This window comes from Pelophylax lessonae (genome assembly GCF_965119305.1).
Source record: "Pelophylax lessonae genome assembly, chromosome: 7".
Classification (NCBI taxonomy): domain Eukaryota; kingdom Metazoa; phylum Chordata; class Amphibia; order Anura; family Ranidae; genus Pelophylax; species Pelophylax lessonae.
Window position 1 is genome coordinate 197,407,989 of NC_138774.1, and position 17,164 is coordinate 197,425,152.

The 17,164-nt window shown below is 41.2% G+C and overlaps 1 protein-coding gene across 1 annotated transcript in view; it reads right to left on the reverse strand.

Moving 5' to 3' along the window:
• Positions 1-17,164, reverse strand: part of CACNA1B (calcium voltage-gated channel subunit alpha1 B) — a 450,568-nt gene that overhangs the window by 136,195 nt on the left and 297,209 nt on the right. Inside the window, exons 13-18 of the mRNA XM_082263407.1 lie at positions 14,598-14,710; positions 14,344-14,475; positions 10,207-10,279; positions 9,687-9,804; positions 7,317-7,384; positions 6,555-6,661 (exon numbers count right to left, since the gene is read on the reverse strand). Of these exons, the coding sequence (XP_082119533.1) occupies positions 6,555-6,661; positions 7,317-7,384; positions 9,687-9,804; positions 10,207-10,279; positions 14,344-14,475; positions 14,598-14,710 (611 nt within the window). The remainder of the gene's footprint in view (positions 1-6,554; positions 6,662-7,316; positions 7,385-9,686; positions 9,805-10,206; positions 10,280-14,343; positions 14,476-14,597; positions 14,711-17,164) is intronic.

Sequence of the window (17,164 nt, forward strand, 5' to 3'; positions counted from 1 at the left end):
ACGTCAAAAACAATATGAGAGTTGAGTCACAAGGTACTGGTTGGGGAACACTGGCAGGAGTCCATGTGGCATGCTGGGAAGTATGATAAACAGTACAAGGACCACAGTAGGAGCAGAAAAAACACAAAAGAGAAAAATAAACAGAAAAGAAAAAAGTATACAAACCAGAAAAGAACAAAAGGCAAATTATAGAAAGTGTCAGCTCTTTAGGCCAGCAGCCTGTCTGTATCACTTCCGCGGTGTGCCTTGTATTGTTGTTCTTATTCTGGTCTAGATAGAAACTCTTGGGGTCATTTATTTTCAAATCCAGAAGCATTTATGTAAAATATCTACATCATCCCTTACTCCTTATTTCTGCCATTACATGAATCCTGTTATGAGTAAATTATAAAGGCTGTGTTTGCTTTCCTTTTTTCCTTAAGCTCAATTCTTAGCCAAAACTTATAATTCTTTATGCAGAGGGTTAAAACATCTGTCTATTTTTTATTGCTCTTATTGCTCCCTATTGGGAAGATTTCCCCACACTACCTGTTCCAGTGACAAGGTATCATATGGGCAGTAAGTAATGTGTCATCTCCCTAATAGTGGCAGCAGCAGCAACAAAAAACATTTACAGTAAGGCCGGCCATAGACGAGTTGAAAACCAAGCGTTTTGTTGATAGAAAAACAAAATTGGCGCATACAATTGTGCCATCATTTGTTTCATTTTTGTAAAAAAAATCCAGCATGTTGATTTTGGCGTTTTCCATTTAGGGCATGAAAATTGCATGTCGCAGCTGGCACACTAATGATGCAAAAAACAAGCGTCTAAGAATTTTCGTACGGTTTTCGCATCGTCTATGGCCGGCCTATGAAAGAGTTAAAACAACCTTTCGGGGCTTTTGTTTTGCTTTATGTGTCTTCCCATCCTGGTGACAACTGCATCCTCTTGTTTCTTATTCCGTGTCAACATGATAGAAATGAGGACACAATAAAATCTTCACAGTGGCTGTGATTCTTGCCCATGTGGTTAAAAAAATAAAAAATGTTTTGACTTCAGTTGGACTTTAAAAATTCCAGTTGTCGGGCTGTCACCATAATGCTTTGGCTTCAATATCGCTCACCTATCACTCACCTGGAGCAGGTGACTAGAAATACTGAAATTAGACACAGCCAGTTAAATAGCATTTTCAGAGGGATATCAGCAATAGCATTTCTCATGACAGATTTAGTTTAATATCCCCTCTAAATCAAGATTTACAAAGCTGAAAAGCCTCTGGCGATAAAATGGTTAATTCGAGTTTATAACCAATGTTAATATATCGATTAATAAAAGCGTGAAAAAGTGAGTCATTGTTGGCTGCCCCTACTACTAGAATCCTCTTCAATGTCTGTGCTAGGCAGTAATTTGTCACCTGATAACTTGTTAGGTCCCTTGACATTGAGTAAAGATCCTCTTTATCACTTTGACTCATCCTCATAAATCTTGTTTGTTTGGCCAGCGTTTAGGTGAGGAAATCGCTTTTCCACCAGCTCACAGGATAGTAAGATATATATATATATTTTAAGTGCAGTTTTACAAAAATAATCTATGTTGCCTTAAGAATGACAATATGATTTTATATTTTAGAACTTGGTGGGGGTTAGTTGGCTGCTGACAGATCAAATAGGACTAAAAATAGTTTTAACTAATTAAAAGTCTGTGCTAATTCAAGCGCTTTGCACAGATGATAAAGTATTTTTAGGTAAAGCGATTTGAAGGCCTTGTTACAGCATCTCTGTCCTGAAATGGCCATATGCTTATGTCGTGTATATATTCTCAGAAGTGTGTTTAAAAATATTATAATAAAATGCATGGGCCTTTGGAAACCCCAAAACAGGTATTTAAAGGTGTGACCAGACAGAGGGGCAATGAACAGCAAAGGTTGGGTGTCTAGCACTCCCTTAATAGAAATCTGGCTCCTTGTGGGCCCCCTACTGTTTCACTCTCTCCATATACAGTATATTACCAAAAGTATTGGGACGCCTGCCTTTACACGCACATGAACTTTAATGGCATCCCAGTCTTAGTCTGAAGGGTTTCAGTATTGAGTTGGCTCACTCTTTGCAGCTAAAACAGCTTCAGCTCTTCTAGGAAGGCTGTCTACAAGGTTTAGGAGTGTGTCTATGGGAATGTTTGACCATTTTTCCAGAAGCGCATTTGTGAGGTCAGGCACTGATGTTGGAGAGAAGGCCTGGCTCACAGTCTCTGCTCTTATTAATTTTGAAGGTGATCTATTGGGTTGAGGCCAGGAGTCTGTGCAGCCCCCCCCCCCCCAAACTCTCTCATCCATGTCTTTATGGGCCTTGTTTTTTATACACTGGCAGTCATGTTGCAACACGAAGGGCAAACCCCAAACAGTTACCACGAAGTTGGGAGCATGAAATTGTCCATAATGTCTTGGTATGCTGACGCCTTAAGATTTCCCTTCACTGGAACTAAGGGGCCAAGCCCAACTCCTGAAAGACAACCCCACACCATATTCCCTCCACCAAATGATTTGGGCCAGTGCACAAAGCAAGGTCCATAAAGACAAGGAAGAGCAAGTTTGGGGTGGAGGAACTTGACTGGCCTGCACAACCCGATAGAACACCTTTGGGATGAATTCGAGCGGAGACTGCGAGCCAGGCCTTCTCGCCCACAGCAGTGCCTGACCTCACAAATGTGCTTGTGGAAGAATGGTCAAACATTCCCATAGACACACTCCTAAACCTTGTGGACAGCCTTCCCAGAAGAGTTGAAGCTGTTATATCTGCAAAAAGTGGGCCAACTCAATACTGAACCCTACAGACTAAGACTGGGATGGCATTAAAGTTCATGTGTGTGTAAAGGCAGGCATCCCAATATTTTTGGTAATATAGTGTAATTATGCCAGTGTTATCAAAAAAGGGAAATATCTTAGCCATTAGAAGCTTAAGTAGGCCACAATAATTTACACATGGCAGGTAATCCTATCCAATGTCAAAAATGTAATTAGGGAATTCCTATTGATGTTCTCACACTTGGAGGACCACTTTGCTAGTTCACTTCTTGAGGAAGGAGAGAAGGCCTATGTTTTTTTTTTTTTGGAGCATAGGGAATGGTTAGGACCCCAGTTAGATTTTTTTTTTCTGTGCCATATTGAAGAGAATGGTCTTTACATCTCATTCCAAAAACACAAGAAATTATAGGAAATCTGTCCAAAGTGCAGGGAAAACCCCTCTTAGGCTTAAGTTCACAGTAGTGCAGCTGTGATTTAATTGAATTTTCGGTGCAATTATGTAATGCGACTTGATTGCATCTTGACGCATTTTCATATTACTGCTTTTTTTGTAAGTGGAAGGATACTGTATGCTGGTTGCTAAGAAGATGGCACCCACTGGCATCCTAACAACCAATGACTCATCCCGGCTGACAGCAGAATGTAAACAAAGAAGCCTGTCAGTAAAACAACTCGGGTCTCATATAGATTTTAAGGGGGACCCCATGCCATTAAAAAATTTAAAACAAAATGATGTGGGACCCCCCCCCCAAATGCATACCAGGCCCTTTGGGTTTGGTATGGACTTTAGGAGGGGATCTCATAGCAAAAAATGGCATGGGCTCCTTAACCTGCGAAAAGCATAAAAAACATATGTACATGCATTTTACATGCACTTTGGGTGTGCTTCTACTGATGTCTACAGGGCCAAAATTGTGCTGCATTCAAACCAAAGTAGCACCAGACCCTTTTCCAAAAATGCCCTGTGCTGTACTCCATTGATGTGAAAGGGCACCATAGAGAATAATGTGATTTCCATTGTCATATCATTCTGTGCGATTCAAGTCACATTTGAATTTGCACCAGTATGCACCAGGCCTTAAAGGATAAGTTCCCCTTTTGGAACATGTTACATGTTTCACCCGATTTTAAGGTGGAACATGCAACTTGTTCCCAGTGCTGCAGCCGCTGCACGTTGCCCCCCTCCGGCAGCAGTACGGGGAGAAGTTCCCTGTACTAGCTGTCATGTTTGAAAACAGTACGGCAGTGCGGTGCTCCCCCCACACAGCCACATCATTCCTACACACAGCTCTGTGTGTCCAAACGAACTACAAGCCCTGACATCCTTAGCAGCTGTCAGCTTATAGTTCTCAATGAACTACCACAGAGCTGTGGAGTGCTGAGTCTTCCTGTCAGAGAGTATCGGCTTGTCCGTACGGGATACACGGGCAAGCAGATACACTGACAGTGTACAGGAGACCTGCATGGCATCAGCAATCAGCTGATTGCTGGTGCAATGCTTTACAGGCTCCTACCACAAAAAAATAATATATGCACGATTTTAACCTGCAAAAAGATGTGCATTTATTAATTTGTGTAGAAAAGTGAACTTCTCCTTTAAGCTCATTACATGTCCAATATCCTATAGATCTACCAACTATTTAGTGTAACTGCCTGCCTAATTGTATATAAGTTGAATAGATAGTTTATGCAGGTCATGATATTCGTTTTGGTAAATCTAAGGGAGATTGTGCAAATATTGCACAGCCAGATTGTAATGTGTATAGATAACTTTAGACCAGGGATATGCAAACTGTGGCCCTCCAGCTGTTGCAAAACTACAAGTCCCATCAAGCCTCTGATCATGGGTGTCATTCTTGTGGCTGTCAGAGTCTTGCTATGCGTCATTGGACTTGTGGTACTGCAAAAGCTGGAGGGCCACAGTTTGCATATCCCTGCTTTTTAGACAGTTGTCAACAAAACAGGTATCCTAATTAGCAGATTTCCTCTGTTCCAGTGACAACTGTAACATTTTCACAATTACTATCTACCCTAGTGACAATGGTCACCAGGACAAATAAAGATGGTGATCCTTACCAGCAGGAACACACGCAGCATCAAAAACCTGGTGGGGGTTCTAACCCTCCCTACTCAATCTAAACAAAAAATTGTTAGCTAGAGATAAAATTTATTGAGTTTTCCTGGAATCTGAATACGTTTTGTGATGATATAATCCGGAATGACATATGTCATGCTTTGCCTCCTTTTACTCTCCTCCAGCCTCTATTTTGGGAAAGCATTGATAATACATATGTCTTGGGCTCTGGCTTTTGATCTATCTTCAGGGACCCTGGTGACTTTATTGATGCTGTTTTTTTAAAACAAATGTTATTTTAGCACTGGTGTAACCAACTTCTGATGCCAAAAATGGCACATTGTTCACTCTTCAGTCTTCTGTACACTGGGGATTTAAAACAAATGGGTTGAAATCCCATCCTGACTATTAAATCTATGAGGCCGTAGCATCAGAGTTCTGTTTTTTACGTAACTGGCTCTCTATAACTTGGGGTTAAACTCTGAAATAGATATGTGCATTGAAACTGCTGGGTGTAAAATGAAAACGCAGTACCAAGTACCAGCACAACACGGGGAGTTAAGCAGCCGTCTTGCTGGATTCATCACTAGTTTAAAAAAAAAAAAAGCCATCTGCTCAGCAAAACCATCCATCTGACGTCCATATCTGCTTTTTAATCTTTTTATGTGCTGGAGGGAGCTGTGACAGATTGTCCTGGACTCCGGCGCCAGTTATGGATTTAAGCCTGTGTCTGCAATATGGACGAACCTAAAAACTGTCTGGTATGGGCTAGAAAAACCAGGAGACCTGCAGCTTTTGAGGAACTACATATCCCAACCTCTCCTGTCACCCCAGGAGTGTCTAAATCAACTGGATTCTTTGTGGTCAACCAGCCAGAAAAATAAATGTAAAATGGAATCTAAAGGTTGGTGGAATATAAAATGTCAGCATCTGTTCTTTGACCCATAACTGGACAAAAAGTTGGTTCATGGGTGAGAGTTAAAGAGAAAATACAATCTAAATATTATCTAAACTTTTTCAACTGACAATGTAAAGCTAATCTTCACCATTTTGGGATATTGGTGCTAATGGCTAGAAATAGGTCATAGTGGGAGGCAACCATACAATTACCATCAATGTGCTACATCGTACTGAACAAAGGGGAGATGCCAAAAAAAGGGTTTGATTTACTAAAGGCAAATAGACTGCACTTTGAAAAAGCAGTTCCCCCAGGGCTTTGTAAATGAGTGCAAGCTCTGCTGATTTCCATTATCCAATCATGCACAAGCAAAAATGCTGTTTTTTTTTTTTCTTTACATGTTATTAGGTATTCTTTGCAAAGTGTAGCTTTGCTTCATTTACCAAACTCTGGAGCAACTGCACTTTCAAAGTGTACAGTCTGCTTGCCTTTAGTAAATCAACCCCATGTGTTTATAAATAGTTTCCTTTATGTACACTAAAATTGTGTCCCACTGCCACCAACCAGTAAGATATTCAGCTTTGTAAATGGTACTTTTTGCCTACTTGTCATCATCATATGTCCTATCATGTTACACCAGTGCAGGCTCATGATAGGAAATGGATAGTAGCTAGTTTTTTTCAAGCTACTTTACTCCATCTTGCTAGGAGTTACCTCCGATCATGTGCTTGAAGTGTAAGTATTTCCAAGAAAAGTTTGTAGATTTGGGTAAAATGTGCACCATAAAGGTGCGATTACTTACGCTGTGATTGAAAGGTTGGCGGCGGACATGGGGCTGACTTCTGCCACTTCTTTGGCTTTCTGGAGTGCCAGCTTCTGATTGGTAGCCTCCTCCATCTCCTCCTCATCCTGCAGGAGACATACTGTTTAGGTTACCAACATGGAGCCAGTGGCAAGGAAAGGAGACATTTGCAAAGGTGTTACAGCAACCAATTAGTTTACATACAAATACTGTTAAAAGGTAAAAGGTCCAGTTGTATCAGAGTGGCTACCTAATGCCTTTTCCAATTTTTAATATACAGTATTTTAAAGCTCATGTAAGCTCAATCACTCTTATAAGCATTAACATGTTAATGTAATATCAAAACTAATTTTATACCTTTTTAAATCTGCTGCTTTCATTAAAAATAAAACCTGGTGAAGGTCTTTGTTCAGGCACTTCCTGCTATAGGGTGACAACGCTCTGTCCCTATCTCCAAGTTGTGCACCTGCTTTTGATGGAACTAACTACAAGTGGCCATTTTACCAGGCATTGTACAGGCATAGTCCACTATGGTCACCATCAAGACCCCCCCCCCCCCCCAAGATATGCCATGCAGCCATCACTGGAGTACATGTATACAGAATGTGAATGCAAAGAAGCTGCAGGGGACCAGCAACACTAAGATACAACAAAAGGTGAGAAATAGATGAAGATATGTATTTCTAAAGACTATTTAGGATACACAATGCTTTAGCTAACAAAATGTCACTTAATTAGGGTTTACATCAGTGATCCCTGTACCTTTGTAAGTTCCTGTGCGTTGGCCAGATTGTCAACAGCAATGGCTAAAAATACATTCAGGAGGGTGTCTGATTCTGGCTAAGGATTGAAAACAAATTTGCACACATAATAAACATGCAATGTTGTAGTATTAGTACAGACAGAGAAAAGTACTGTAAGCAGTGATGGATAACCAGAGAAGTCTATACACAAACACGATAGTCCCAACCAAACGTCACAGTCCTGCATGTTGGTGCGACGTGTCTATGCTTTTTTAAGGTGTAACCCTGTAACCAGGATACTTTACCAGCTGAAGTTTCTGCTTAAAGGTACTTTCCAGTCAAGCATGAATATGTTGCATTCAAAGCAGAACAAATCTTTCCGATTTAACTATTTCACAAAAGAAAGCTCAAAATATAAAGGTTTAATAAATGGAACAAAATCCATAAATCAAACATACCAATGTTGTTTTCTGCACTGTTTTCATTTACATTCTGTCTATTAGCACATGCACTGTGTATGGTAAATTCAAGGCATGCCTCTGATGATATTTGTTACAGTTGCCAGCTATGTTAGGCCCCTTTCACATGGGGCAGACTCCATGCAGCGGATCTGTCTGCTCAGCAGGGGATCTCTACGCTGATCCCTGATGAGCAGGCGGATGACAGGTCGGTGTCCACTCTGCATAGCCTGCTCTCCTATGTGGGGCGGTCAGATGGAAATGGACCACTTGTCCGTTTTCATCCAACTGTCATCAGATCCGCCGGATGGATGGGGAACAGATCCCCATCCGTCTGTTATTTGCAGCCAGGGTCGGATTGAATGCCGACAGGGGGTCAGCGGACACATGTCTACTGACATCCACTGCTCCATAGAGAGAAATGGATGGTCTAATCAGGTCCGCCAGAAAAACAGACAGGCGGATGCCATTGAAACGTTTGCGTGAAAGGGGCCTTACAGTTATGTCAGCCCTCAACCAGTCTTTCAAGGCCTCAAATGGCTCCAACACCCCATTTCTTTTATCCAATAACAACCTTATCAGTTTATGGTTCTTCCTGTCTTCCACTCCCTATCCTCACAATCAGCAGTTACACGTAGAAACCTTCGCCGCTTAAACCGTTCTCTTCTCTACTTTGCAACACAATACTTCTGTGAAAAAATCTCACCCTGTCTTGCCCCATATTGCTTCTTCTGTGTACAACAGCTAACTCCCATGCTCACTGACTCCCATGTGCTCTCTTAGTTACACATAGAATTAGTCCCCAACCGCTACAACCTTTGAAAACATAAGACGCAAGAAGTCTCAGAAGACACACCGTGGCTCTTGAACGAGTGTGGCAAAAAACTAAATTCCTGCAAGACCTTCTTCTGTATAAATATGCCTTCCTAAAATAAAATCACCCTCACCTAACATACTAGTCTACCACTATACTCAACACTTTTTACCCTGTTACTACTGAATGCTATCCCTTCACAAATATTCTGGTCACCCTCTTGCTCTATTCTATACTCTCTAACTCACATATTCAATCTCTCCTTCTCTACTCGCAGCTTCCCCTCCCCTTTAAAACAGGCATTGGTCACCCCACACTTAAAAAGCCCTCAACGGACCCCACTTGTCCAAACAGGACCCATCCTTTTGCTCCAGATTACCTCCAAACTTCTAAAAAACCCAGTCTACAACTGTCTGGGCTACCACCTCACCGATAACAATCTTCATGACCCCTTACAGTTTGGCTTTCGCCCACAACATCCAACAGAAACTGCCATGTCTAGCATGAGTGCTGCTGTCAGACTTATCCACCCTACCAACCATTCAGTGGCCGCAACCCCTCTCTGCCAATACCTTCACTGACTTATGCTAGCTCAATTAATAAAATTCTAACAACAACATACAAAACCATTCACAACTCTTCCCTGAACTAAATTACCAATCTCATCTCAAAATATCACCCAAATTTTGTCCACTCTGTTCCTCCCAATGCCTCTTCCTCTCTAGCTCATACGTCACATTCTTTCATGCTCGTCTCCAGGTCTTCTCCAGAGCCTGTCATTTCCTCTGGAACTCCCTACCCCAATCTGTTTGGCTATCTCCTTCTCTATAAGCTATTAGGCGATCCCTGAAAACCCTTTGCTTCAGGGAATCATGCCCCACTTCCACCTAAAAACTGTACTTTTACTTTTCTCCATCAGCTCATCCCTTAACATCTATTACCTTTTGTATTACTTGCTCCTCTTTTAGATTGTAAGCTCTCACAAGCAGGGCCATTTGAACCTTTATGTATTGATCTGTATTATAACTGTACTGTCTCCCTTTATTTGCTCTGGTCCGTAAGGGCTATACAGGTATGGGAGCTGAAGTGACTGATCTATATTGGCATCAAAGGATACAGTTTCCAAACAGGGTCAGTATGATGAAGTAAATACAGGAGTACATTCCTTTGCTGACACCTCCTTGTGATTCGATTCCAAAGTACATGACATTGTTCCAGTCCTCCCCTGTCAGAATCTGCAAGCAACAATATTGCCACAAGTGAGAGATCAGAGATGAACATTGTTTCACAAGTAAAACAGAACATCTAAAATACATTACTTGGTGGCCTAGTCACAGCAATACAGACAACAGTGGATAATGAGACCAAAACATTACTCCAGTATATTTTCTGGATTCTGGGAGGGAACCATACAAAAAAAAAAACTATCCCTGATGTAACCTAGCACAGCAAGGCAGGATGCTAATCACTTAATCAGTGTGCTGTTTGGGGATGCCTATTGGTACTAAAATCAGAGATACCAAATAATACAATAAAAATTGTGGTTCAGGCTTTTTCATTGTAGTTCTAAAGCAGACAGAAAAGTCAATATATACAACAAATAACACAAATGTGAGCTACATCATCTTTTGACCCACCTGAAAAACGGTCAAGATGGCAGTGGGGAAGGTGTCAAAATTTGTGTTTCTTGTTTCCTCTTCAAAGTAAAATCTGAACAACAAGACAGAGTTATACATTCATTATTTAAAGCATTTCTAAAGTCAAACCTTTGTTTTTGTGTTTGATAAAAATAAAACATTGTTAAAACTGCTTAATTGGGGAAATCTAGGAAATCCTATCTGAATCAGTGTTCCCATTGAACGATTTCTCTTCTACCTGTTCCAGTGACAGCTCAGTATTTTGGCTTCTCTCTCACTTTCTGTCTTGGAGATTTGCTTTAATCTACTGTATGTGTAACTCTTTAGCTTGAGAGTCAGGGGTTAGAGGTTTTCTAAAGTCTGATATTTTGATGCCCTATCAAGAAACTGTTCTTGCACACAATCTACCAGTTTCTAAATGTGAATAAAAGCATATGACTTCATCTACCTTTTTCTGAATCAGCTCATTGTTTTGACATGTAGATTAAAGCTTACGTATTTTTTTCCATCATATGCTCGGTTTGAATTGATTAGGGTTGGTACAGGTTTTATTTAAAAGGTTTAAACAGTCTTTACAGCTCTGGTATTTAAATTTTGGAAGATGTCATTAAATGATGGACAATTTGGGGGAGTTAAGTATATATAAAGCCAAAACACTGTATTATTAGATTGTGGAATAGTTAAAACTGCAGTAAAGCCTGTTTCATATGGCCCAGTGTGAACAGCAAGCCTTGAAAAGATTTATTGCAGCTTTTAACCACTTAAGCCCCGGAGGATTTGGCTGCTTAAAGACCAGGGGGTATTTTGCAATTCGGCACTGCGTGAATTTAACGGACAATTGCGCGGTCGCGCGACGCTGTACCTAAACAAATTTGACGTCCTTTTTTTCCCACAAACAGAGCTTTCTTTTTGTGGTATTTGATTACCTGTGCGATTTTTTGATCATGCGCTATAAACAAAAAAAGAGCGTCAATTTTGCAAAAATAACAATATTTTTCACATTTTTTATATGAAATTCCCCCCCAAAAAAAATGTAAAAATCTAATTTTTTTAACATTTTCGGCCAATTTGTTTTATGCTACATATGTTTGGTAAAAAAAATTGCAAAAAGCGTATTTTGATTGGTTTGCGCAAAAGTTATCGCATTTACTAACAAAGGGAAAGATTTTTGTCATTTTTGTTGTTTTTTTTTAACGCGTAATGGCGGCGATCTGCGATTTTTTTGCGGTACTGCGACATTGGGGCGGACAGATCGGACCCTTGACTGACATTTTTGACACTTTTGGGGTTACCAGTGACATCTCTACAGTAATCAGTGCTATACATATGCACTGTTACTGTAAAATTACACTGGCAGTGAAGGGGTTAACTTTATTTGAGAGGGAGGGGCTGTGTGTGTCCCTAGGGGCGTGATTCTAACTGTGATTGGCTGTGGCTTAAGCTGTAGGAACAATGATCAACGGTCCTACATAGTAGAACCGTATGATCATTGTTTCTACACAGGGGAGAATGACAGGCGGCTTGTTTACACTAGCCGCCTGCCTTTCTCCCTCTCCCCCGAGGATCGCTGAGTGACCGGTGGACATCGGGTCCACCGGTCACACGCGCGGGGGGGGGGGGTCCGTGACCGTGCGGGAGCACGCCGCCGCCGGCGCGCGCTCGCTCCCCAGAGCCTCACAGGCTAGTGACGGCAAGTGGTTAACTACCATTCATCTCCAGTTTGTAAATGATGAACACAGATCCTAAAGGGAGTGCTGACTGCCACTGCTAGCAGACTTCAGCAATTTCTGAAGCTTGTTGAAAGCCTGCTAGCAGCTTGCTCAAAGTGGCAACTCTCCTGTTAGAATCTGTGATCACCATTTACAAACTGAGGTTCCATGGTACATTGAAATCTTCAACAAAAGCTTGCAGAAAGCTCTGCAAATGGTTTGTTAAATTTTGCTGTTCACGCTGCGCTTATACAAGATGAAGCCCATGTGAAACAGGCCTAAGTGTTTTTTTTTTTCTTTTTTTGCTGTTTGGGTACCCTGTTTGGGTACCCTTCTCTCTTCACTATCTGCATCACACAACAGGAAGTTGTTAGAGGAAATACCCTGAGACAGCTGTCACCAGAACAAGTGTCCCTATTGGAAGATTTAATTTATTTCAGTGACAATTGTAAAAGTTTCCCATTGTAAATGTTTCTTATGATTTTCTGTCCCAGTGACTATGGCTGCCTGCACAAACAGAAGGTAAGAAGTTCCCTAGCAGGGACAGAGATGGCAGTAAAAACCTGACAGAAATTCTAACCCTTCCACATTACATACAAAACTAAACACTAACTAAATATACACTTTTAACAACCTAACAATTTAATATACAGCTGCAAGAAAAAGTATGTGAACCCTTTGGAATGATATGGATTTCTGCACAAATTGGTCATAAAATGTGATCTGATCATCATCATCTAAGTCACAACAATAGACAATCACAGTCTGCTTAAACTAATAACACACAAAGAATGAAATGTTGCCATGTTTTTATTGAACACACCATGTAAACATTCACAGTGCAGGTGGATAAAGTATGTGAACCCTTGGATTTAATAACTGGTTGAACCTCCTTTGGCAGCAATAACTTCAACCAAACGTTTCCTGTAGTTGCAGATCAGACGTGCACAACGGTCAGGAGAAATTCTTGACCATTCCTCTTTACAGAACTGTTTCAGTTTAGCAATATTCTTGGGATGTCTGGTGTGAATCGCTTTCTTGAGGTCATGCCACAGCATCTCAATCGAGTTGAGGTCAGGACTCTGACTGGGCCACTTCAGAAGGAGTATTTTCTTCAGTTTAAGCCATTCTGTTGTTGATTTACTTCTATTATTCGGGTCATTGTCCTGTTGCAACACCCATCTAATGTTGAGCTTCAGCTGGTAGACAGATGGCCTTAAGTTCTCCTGCAAAATGTCTTGATAAACTTGGGAATTCATTTTTCCTTCAATAATAGAAATCCGTCCAGGCCCTGATGCAGCAAAGCAGCCCCAAACCATGATGCCCCTACCACCATACTTCACAGTTGGGATGAGGTTTTGATGTTGGTGTGCTGTGCCTCTTTTTCGCCACACATAGTGTTGTGTGTTTCTTCCAAACAGCTCACCTTTGGTTTCATCTGTCGACAGAATATTTTGCCAGTACTGCTGTGGAACATCCAGGTGCTCTTGTGCAAACTGTAAACGTGCAGCAATGTTTTGTTTGGACAGCAGTGGCTTCCTCGGTGGTATCCTCCCATGAAATCCATTCTTGTTTAGTGTTTTATGTATTGTAGATTCGCTAACAGGGATGTTAGCGTTTGCCAGTGACTTTTGTAAGTCTTTAGCTGACACTCTAGGATTCTTCTTCACCTCATTGAGCAGTCTGCGCTGTGCTCTTGCAGTCATCTTTACAGGATGGCCACTCCTAGAGAGAGTAGCAGCAGTGCTGAACTTTCTCCATTTATAGACAATTTGTCTTACCGTGGACAGATGAACAGCAAGGCTTTTGGAGATACTTTTATAACCCTTTCCAGCTTTATGCAAGTCAACAATTCTTAATTGTAGGTCTTCTGAGAGCTCTTTTGTGCGTGTGAGGCATCATTCACATCAGGCAATGCTTCTTGTGAAAAGCAAACCCAGAACTGGTGTGTGTTTTTTATAGGGCAGCTGTAACCAACACCTCCAATCTCATCTCATTGATTGGACTCCAGTTGGCTGACATCTCACTCCATTTAGCTCTTGGAGATGTCATTAGTCTAAGGGTTCACATACTTTTTCCACCTGCACTGTGAATGTTTACATGGCGTGTTCAATAAAAACATGGCAACATTTCATTCTTTGTGTGTTATTAGTTTAAGCAGACTGTGATTGTCTATTGTTGTGACTTAGATGATGATCAGATCACATTTTATGACCAATATGTGCAGAAATCCATATCATTCCAAAGAGTTCACATACTTTTCTTGCAGCTGTATCTCTAGGTACTCCAGTGGTGAGATATCTGCACTCCCAAAGACATATCTGAGAGCCTTTAGGTTACGTACCGCCATGTTATATGTTATGCTGATCATGGTAACATGTATCCAAAGAGAAGGGAAATTATCCCCAAAACTATGACTGACACTTACTGTCCCCCAAAAAGCTGCATCCCCAAAAGTGCGAAGACCACGATGAAGAGGAAAAGAAGGAACAAAAGACTGACGATGGACTTCATGGAGTTCAGCAAGGACACCACCAAGTTTCTCAAGGAATTCCAGTACCTGCAAACACCAGCAGCAAGTTTATAACCCACATCACATGTGCAGGTCACAGCATGACTTTTGATGGCCAGACTCTACCATGGGCGATATGGGATCACACCATAGGCAGATGGAGCTCTTACTTTGTGACTTTGAAAATACGGAGAAGCCGCAGTGCTCGAAGCACACTGATCCCAAAAGAGGTCCCTGGTTTTACTGCCGCCCAAATCACCTCGAAAATACTTCCCACTATCACCTGTAAAAACAACACACAGTAAAATGGCCTTTATACTGCATTACAAAATTATGAACTGAAGAGGTGGATGGGGATGGTGATTAACTAACAAGCTACATTTTTTCCAGAAGAAACAGCCATTTTGATCTTGCAAGAGGGAAAAAGCTGGAGAACCATCATGATTGTCCTTTCTGCTTTCTTTCTCATAATCCGCTGCTGTATGTACATGACTATCCTGCATGAAGATAAATCCACTGAAGCACTCTTTCCAAAAATCACCAATAAGTCAATCTTTATTTGTAGCCAGATGTTGTCAAAATGTAGGCAACACCTTTTGCATGACTAACTGAATATACACTATATTATCAAAAGTACTGGGACGACTGCCTTTACACGCACATGAATTTTAATGGCATCCTAGTCTTAGTCCGTAGGGTTTTATTATTGAGTTGGCCCACCCTTTACAGCTATAACAGCTTCAACTCTTCTGGGAAGAATGATCACAAGTTTTAGGAGTGTGTCTATAGGAATATTTGACCATTCTTCCAGAAGCGCATTTGTGAGGTCAGGCACTTATGTGGATGAAAAGGCCCGACTCGCAGTCTTCGCTCAAACTTATCCCAGATGTCTTCCATCGGGTTGAGGTCAGGACTCTGTGTCAAGTTCCTCCACCCCAAACTCACTCATCTATGTCTTTATGGACCTTGTTTTGTGCACCAGTCCAAATCATTTGGTGGAGGGGGGATCATGGTGTGGGGTTGCTTTTCAGGGGTTGGGCTTGGCCCCTTAGTTCCAGTGAAGGGAACTGTTAAGGTGTCAGCATACCAAGATATTTTGGACAATTTCATGCTCCCCACTTTGGGGGAACAGTTTTGGGATAGCCCCTTCCTGTTCCAACATGACTGCGCACCAGTGCATAAACAAGGTTCATAAAGACATGGATGTGCGATTTTGGTGTGGGGGAACTTGACTGGACTGCACTGAGTCCTGACCTCAACCCGAAAAAGAACACCTTTGGAATGAATTGGAGCGGAGACTGCATGTCAGGCCTTCTCGTCTACATCAGTGCCTGACCTCACAAATACTTCTCTGGAAGAATGGTCAAACTTTCCCATAGCACACTCCTAAACCTTGTGGAAAACCTTCCCAGAACAGTTGAAACTGTTATAGCTGAAAAGGGTGGGCCCACTCAATATTGAACTATACGAACTAAGACTGGGATGCCATTAAAATTCATATGCGTGTAAAAGGCAGTTGTCCCAATAATTTTGGTAATATAGTGTAGGTATATGCTTTCGTAATCATTTTGTTCTCTTTGTTAGGCATGGTTTTAATTTTTCAATCCTTATTTAGCATTTTAAACATAAGGAGCCTGCTTTAGGCCACATAGCCAGAAAAAATGTTGCCTTTGTAGCCTTGTAGCGTTTTTTTTTTTTTAACAAATCTGAACAAAATGTATTGTTGTCTATGGGGAGAAAGATGTTATGCAATGATGCGCTCAGAGCCGTAAGAACAAAACAGAAAATGTTATGTTTGAGTGGAATAATTTAGGCATATGTATACAAGCACATACGAGCATATGTATGCGTAAATTGAAGCACTGGGAGCTAGAAGGGGTCGAAGAAATATTTTGTGTTTGTAAATTCAAGGTCTTTAAAGCAGAACTTCACCCAAAAGGGAAAGTTCCACTTCTTTGCATCCTCCTCACCCCTCTTTAATCTCTTTGCGCCTAAGGGCAAAAAATATCTTATTACCTCAGCACAATTTTGCAACTTTAACATGTGTTAGTAAAACCGTACATATCATCACAACTACTTTGCGCATCCAGGTGGATTATAGGGTGAATATAAAAAGTCTACACACCCCTGTTAAAACGTCAGGTTTCGGTGAGGTAAGAAAATGAGACAAATATAAATCATTCCAAAACGTTTTCCACCTTTATTGTAACCTATAAACTGTACAACTCAGTTGAAAAACAAACTAAATTTTTTTAGGGGGGGGGGGGGGTGTAAAATGAAAAAACTAAAATAAATTAGTTGCATAAGTGTGCACACCCTCCTATAACTGGGGATGTAGCTGTGTTCAGAATGAAGCACATTCAGACTCATGTTAAATAGGAGTCAGTACACACCTGCCACCATTTAAAGTGTATCTGAATAGCCCCCAAAAAAGTTCAGCTGTTCTAGTAGGTCTTTCCTGATATTTTCTTAGTCACATCCTACAGCAAAAGCAATGGTCCGCAGAGAGCTTCCAAAGCATCATAGGGATCTCATTGTTAAAAGGCATCAGTCAGGAGAAGGGTACAAAAGAATTTCCAAGGCATTAGATATACCATGGAACACAGTGAAGACAGTCATCATCAAGTGGAAAAAATATGACGCAGCAGAGACATTACCAAGAACTGGACGTCCCTCCAAAATTTATGAAAAGACAAAAAGAACACTGGTCAAGGAGGCTGCCAGGAGGCCTACAGCA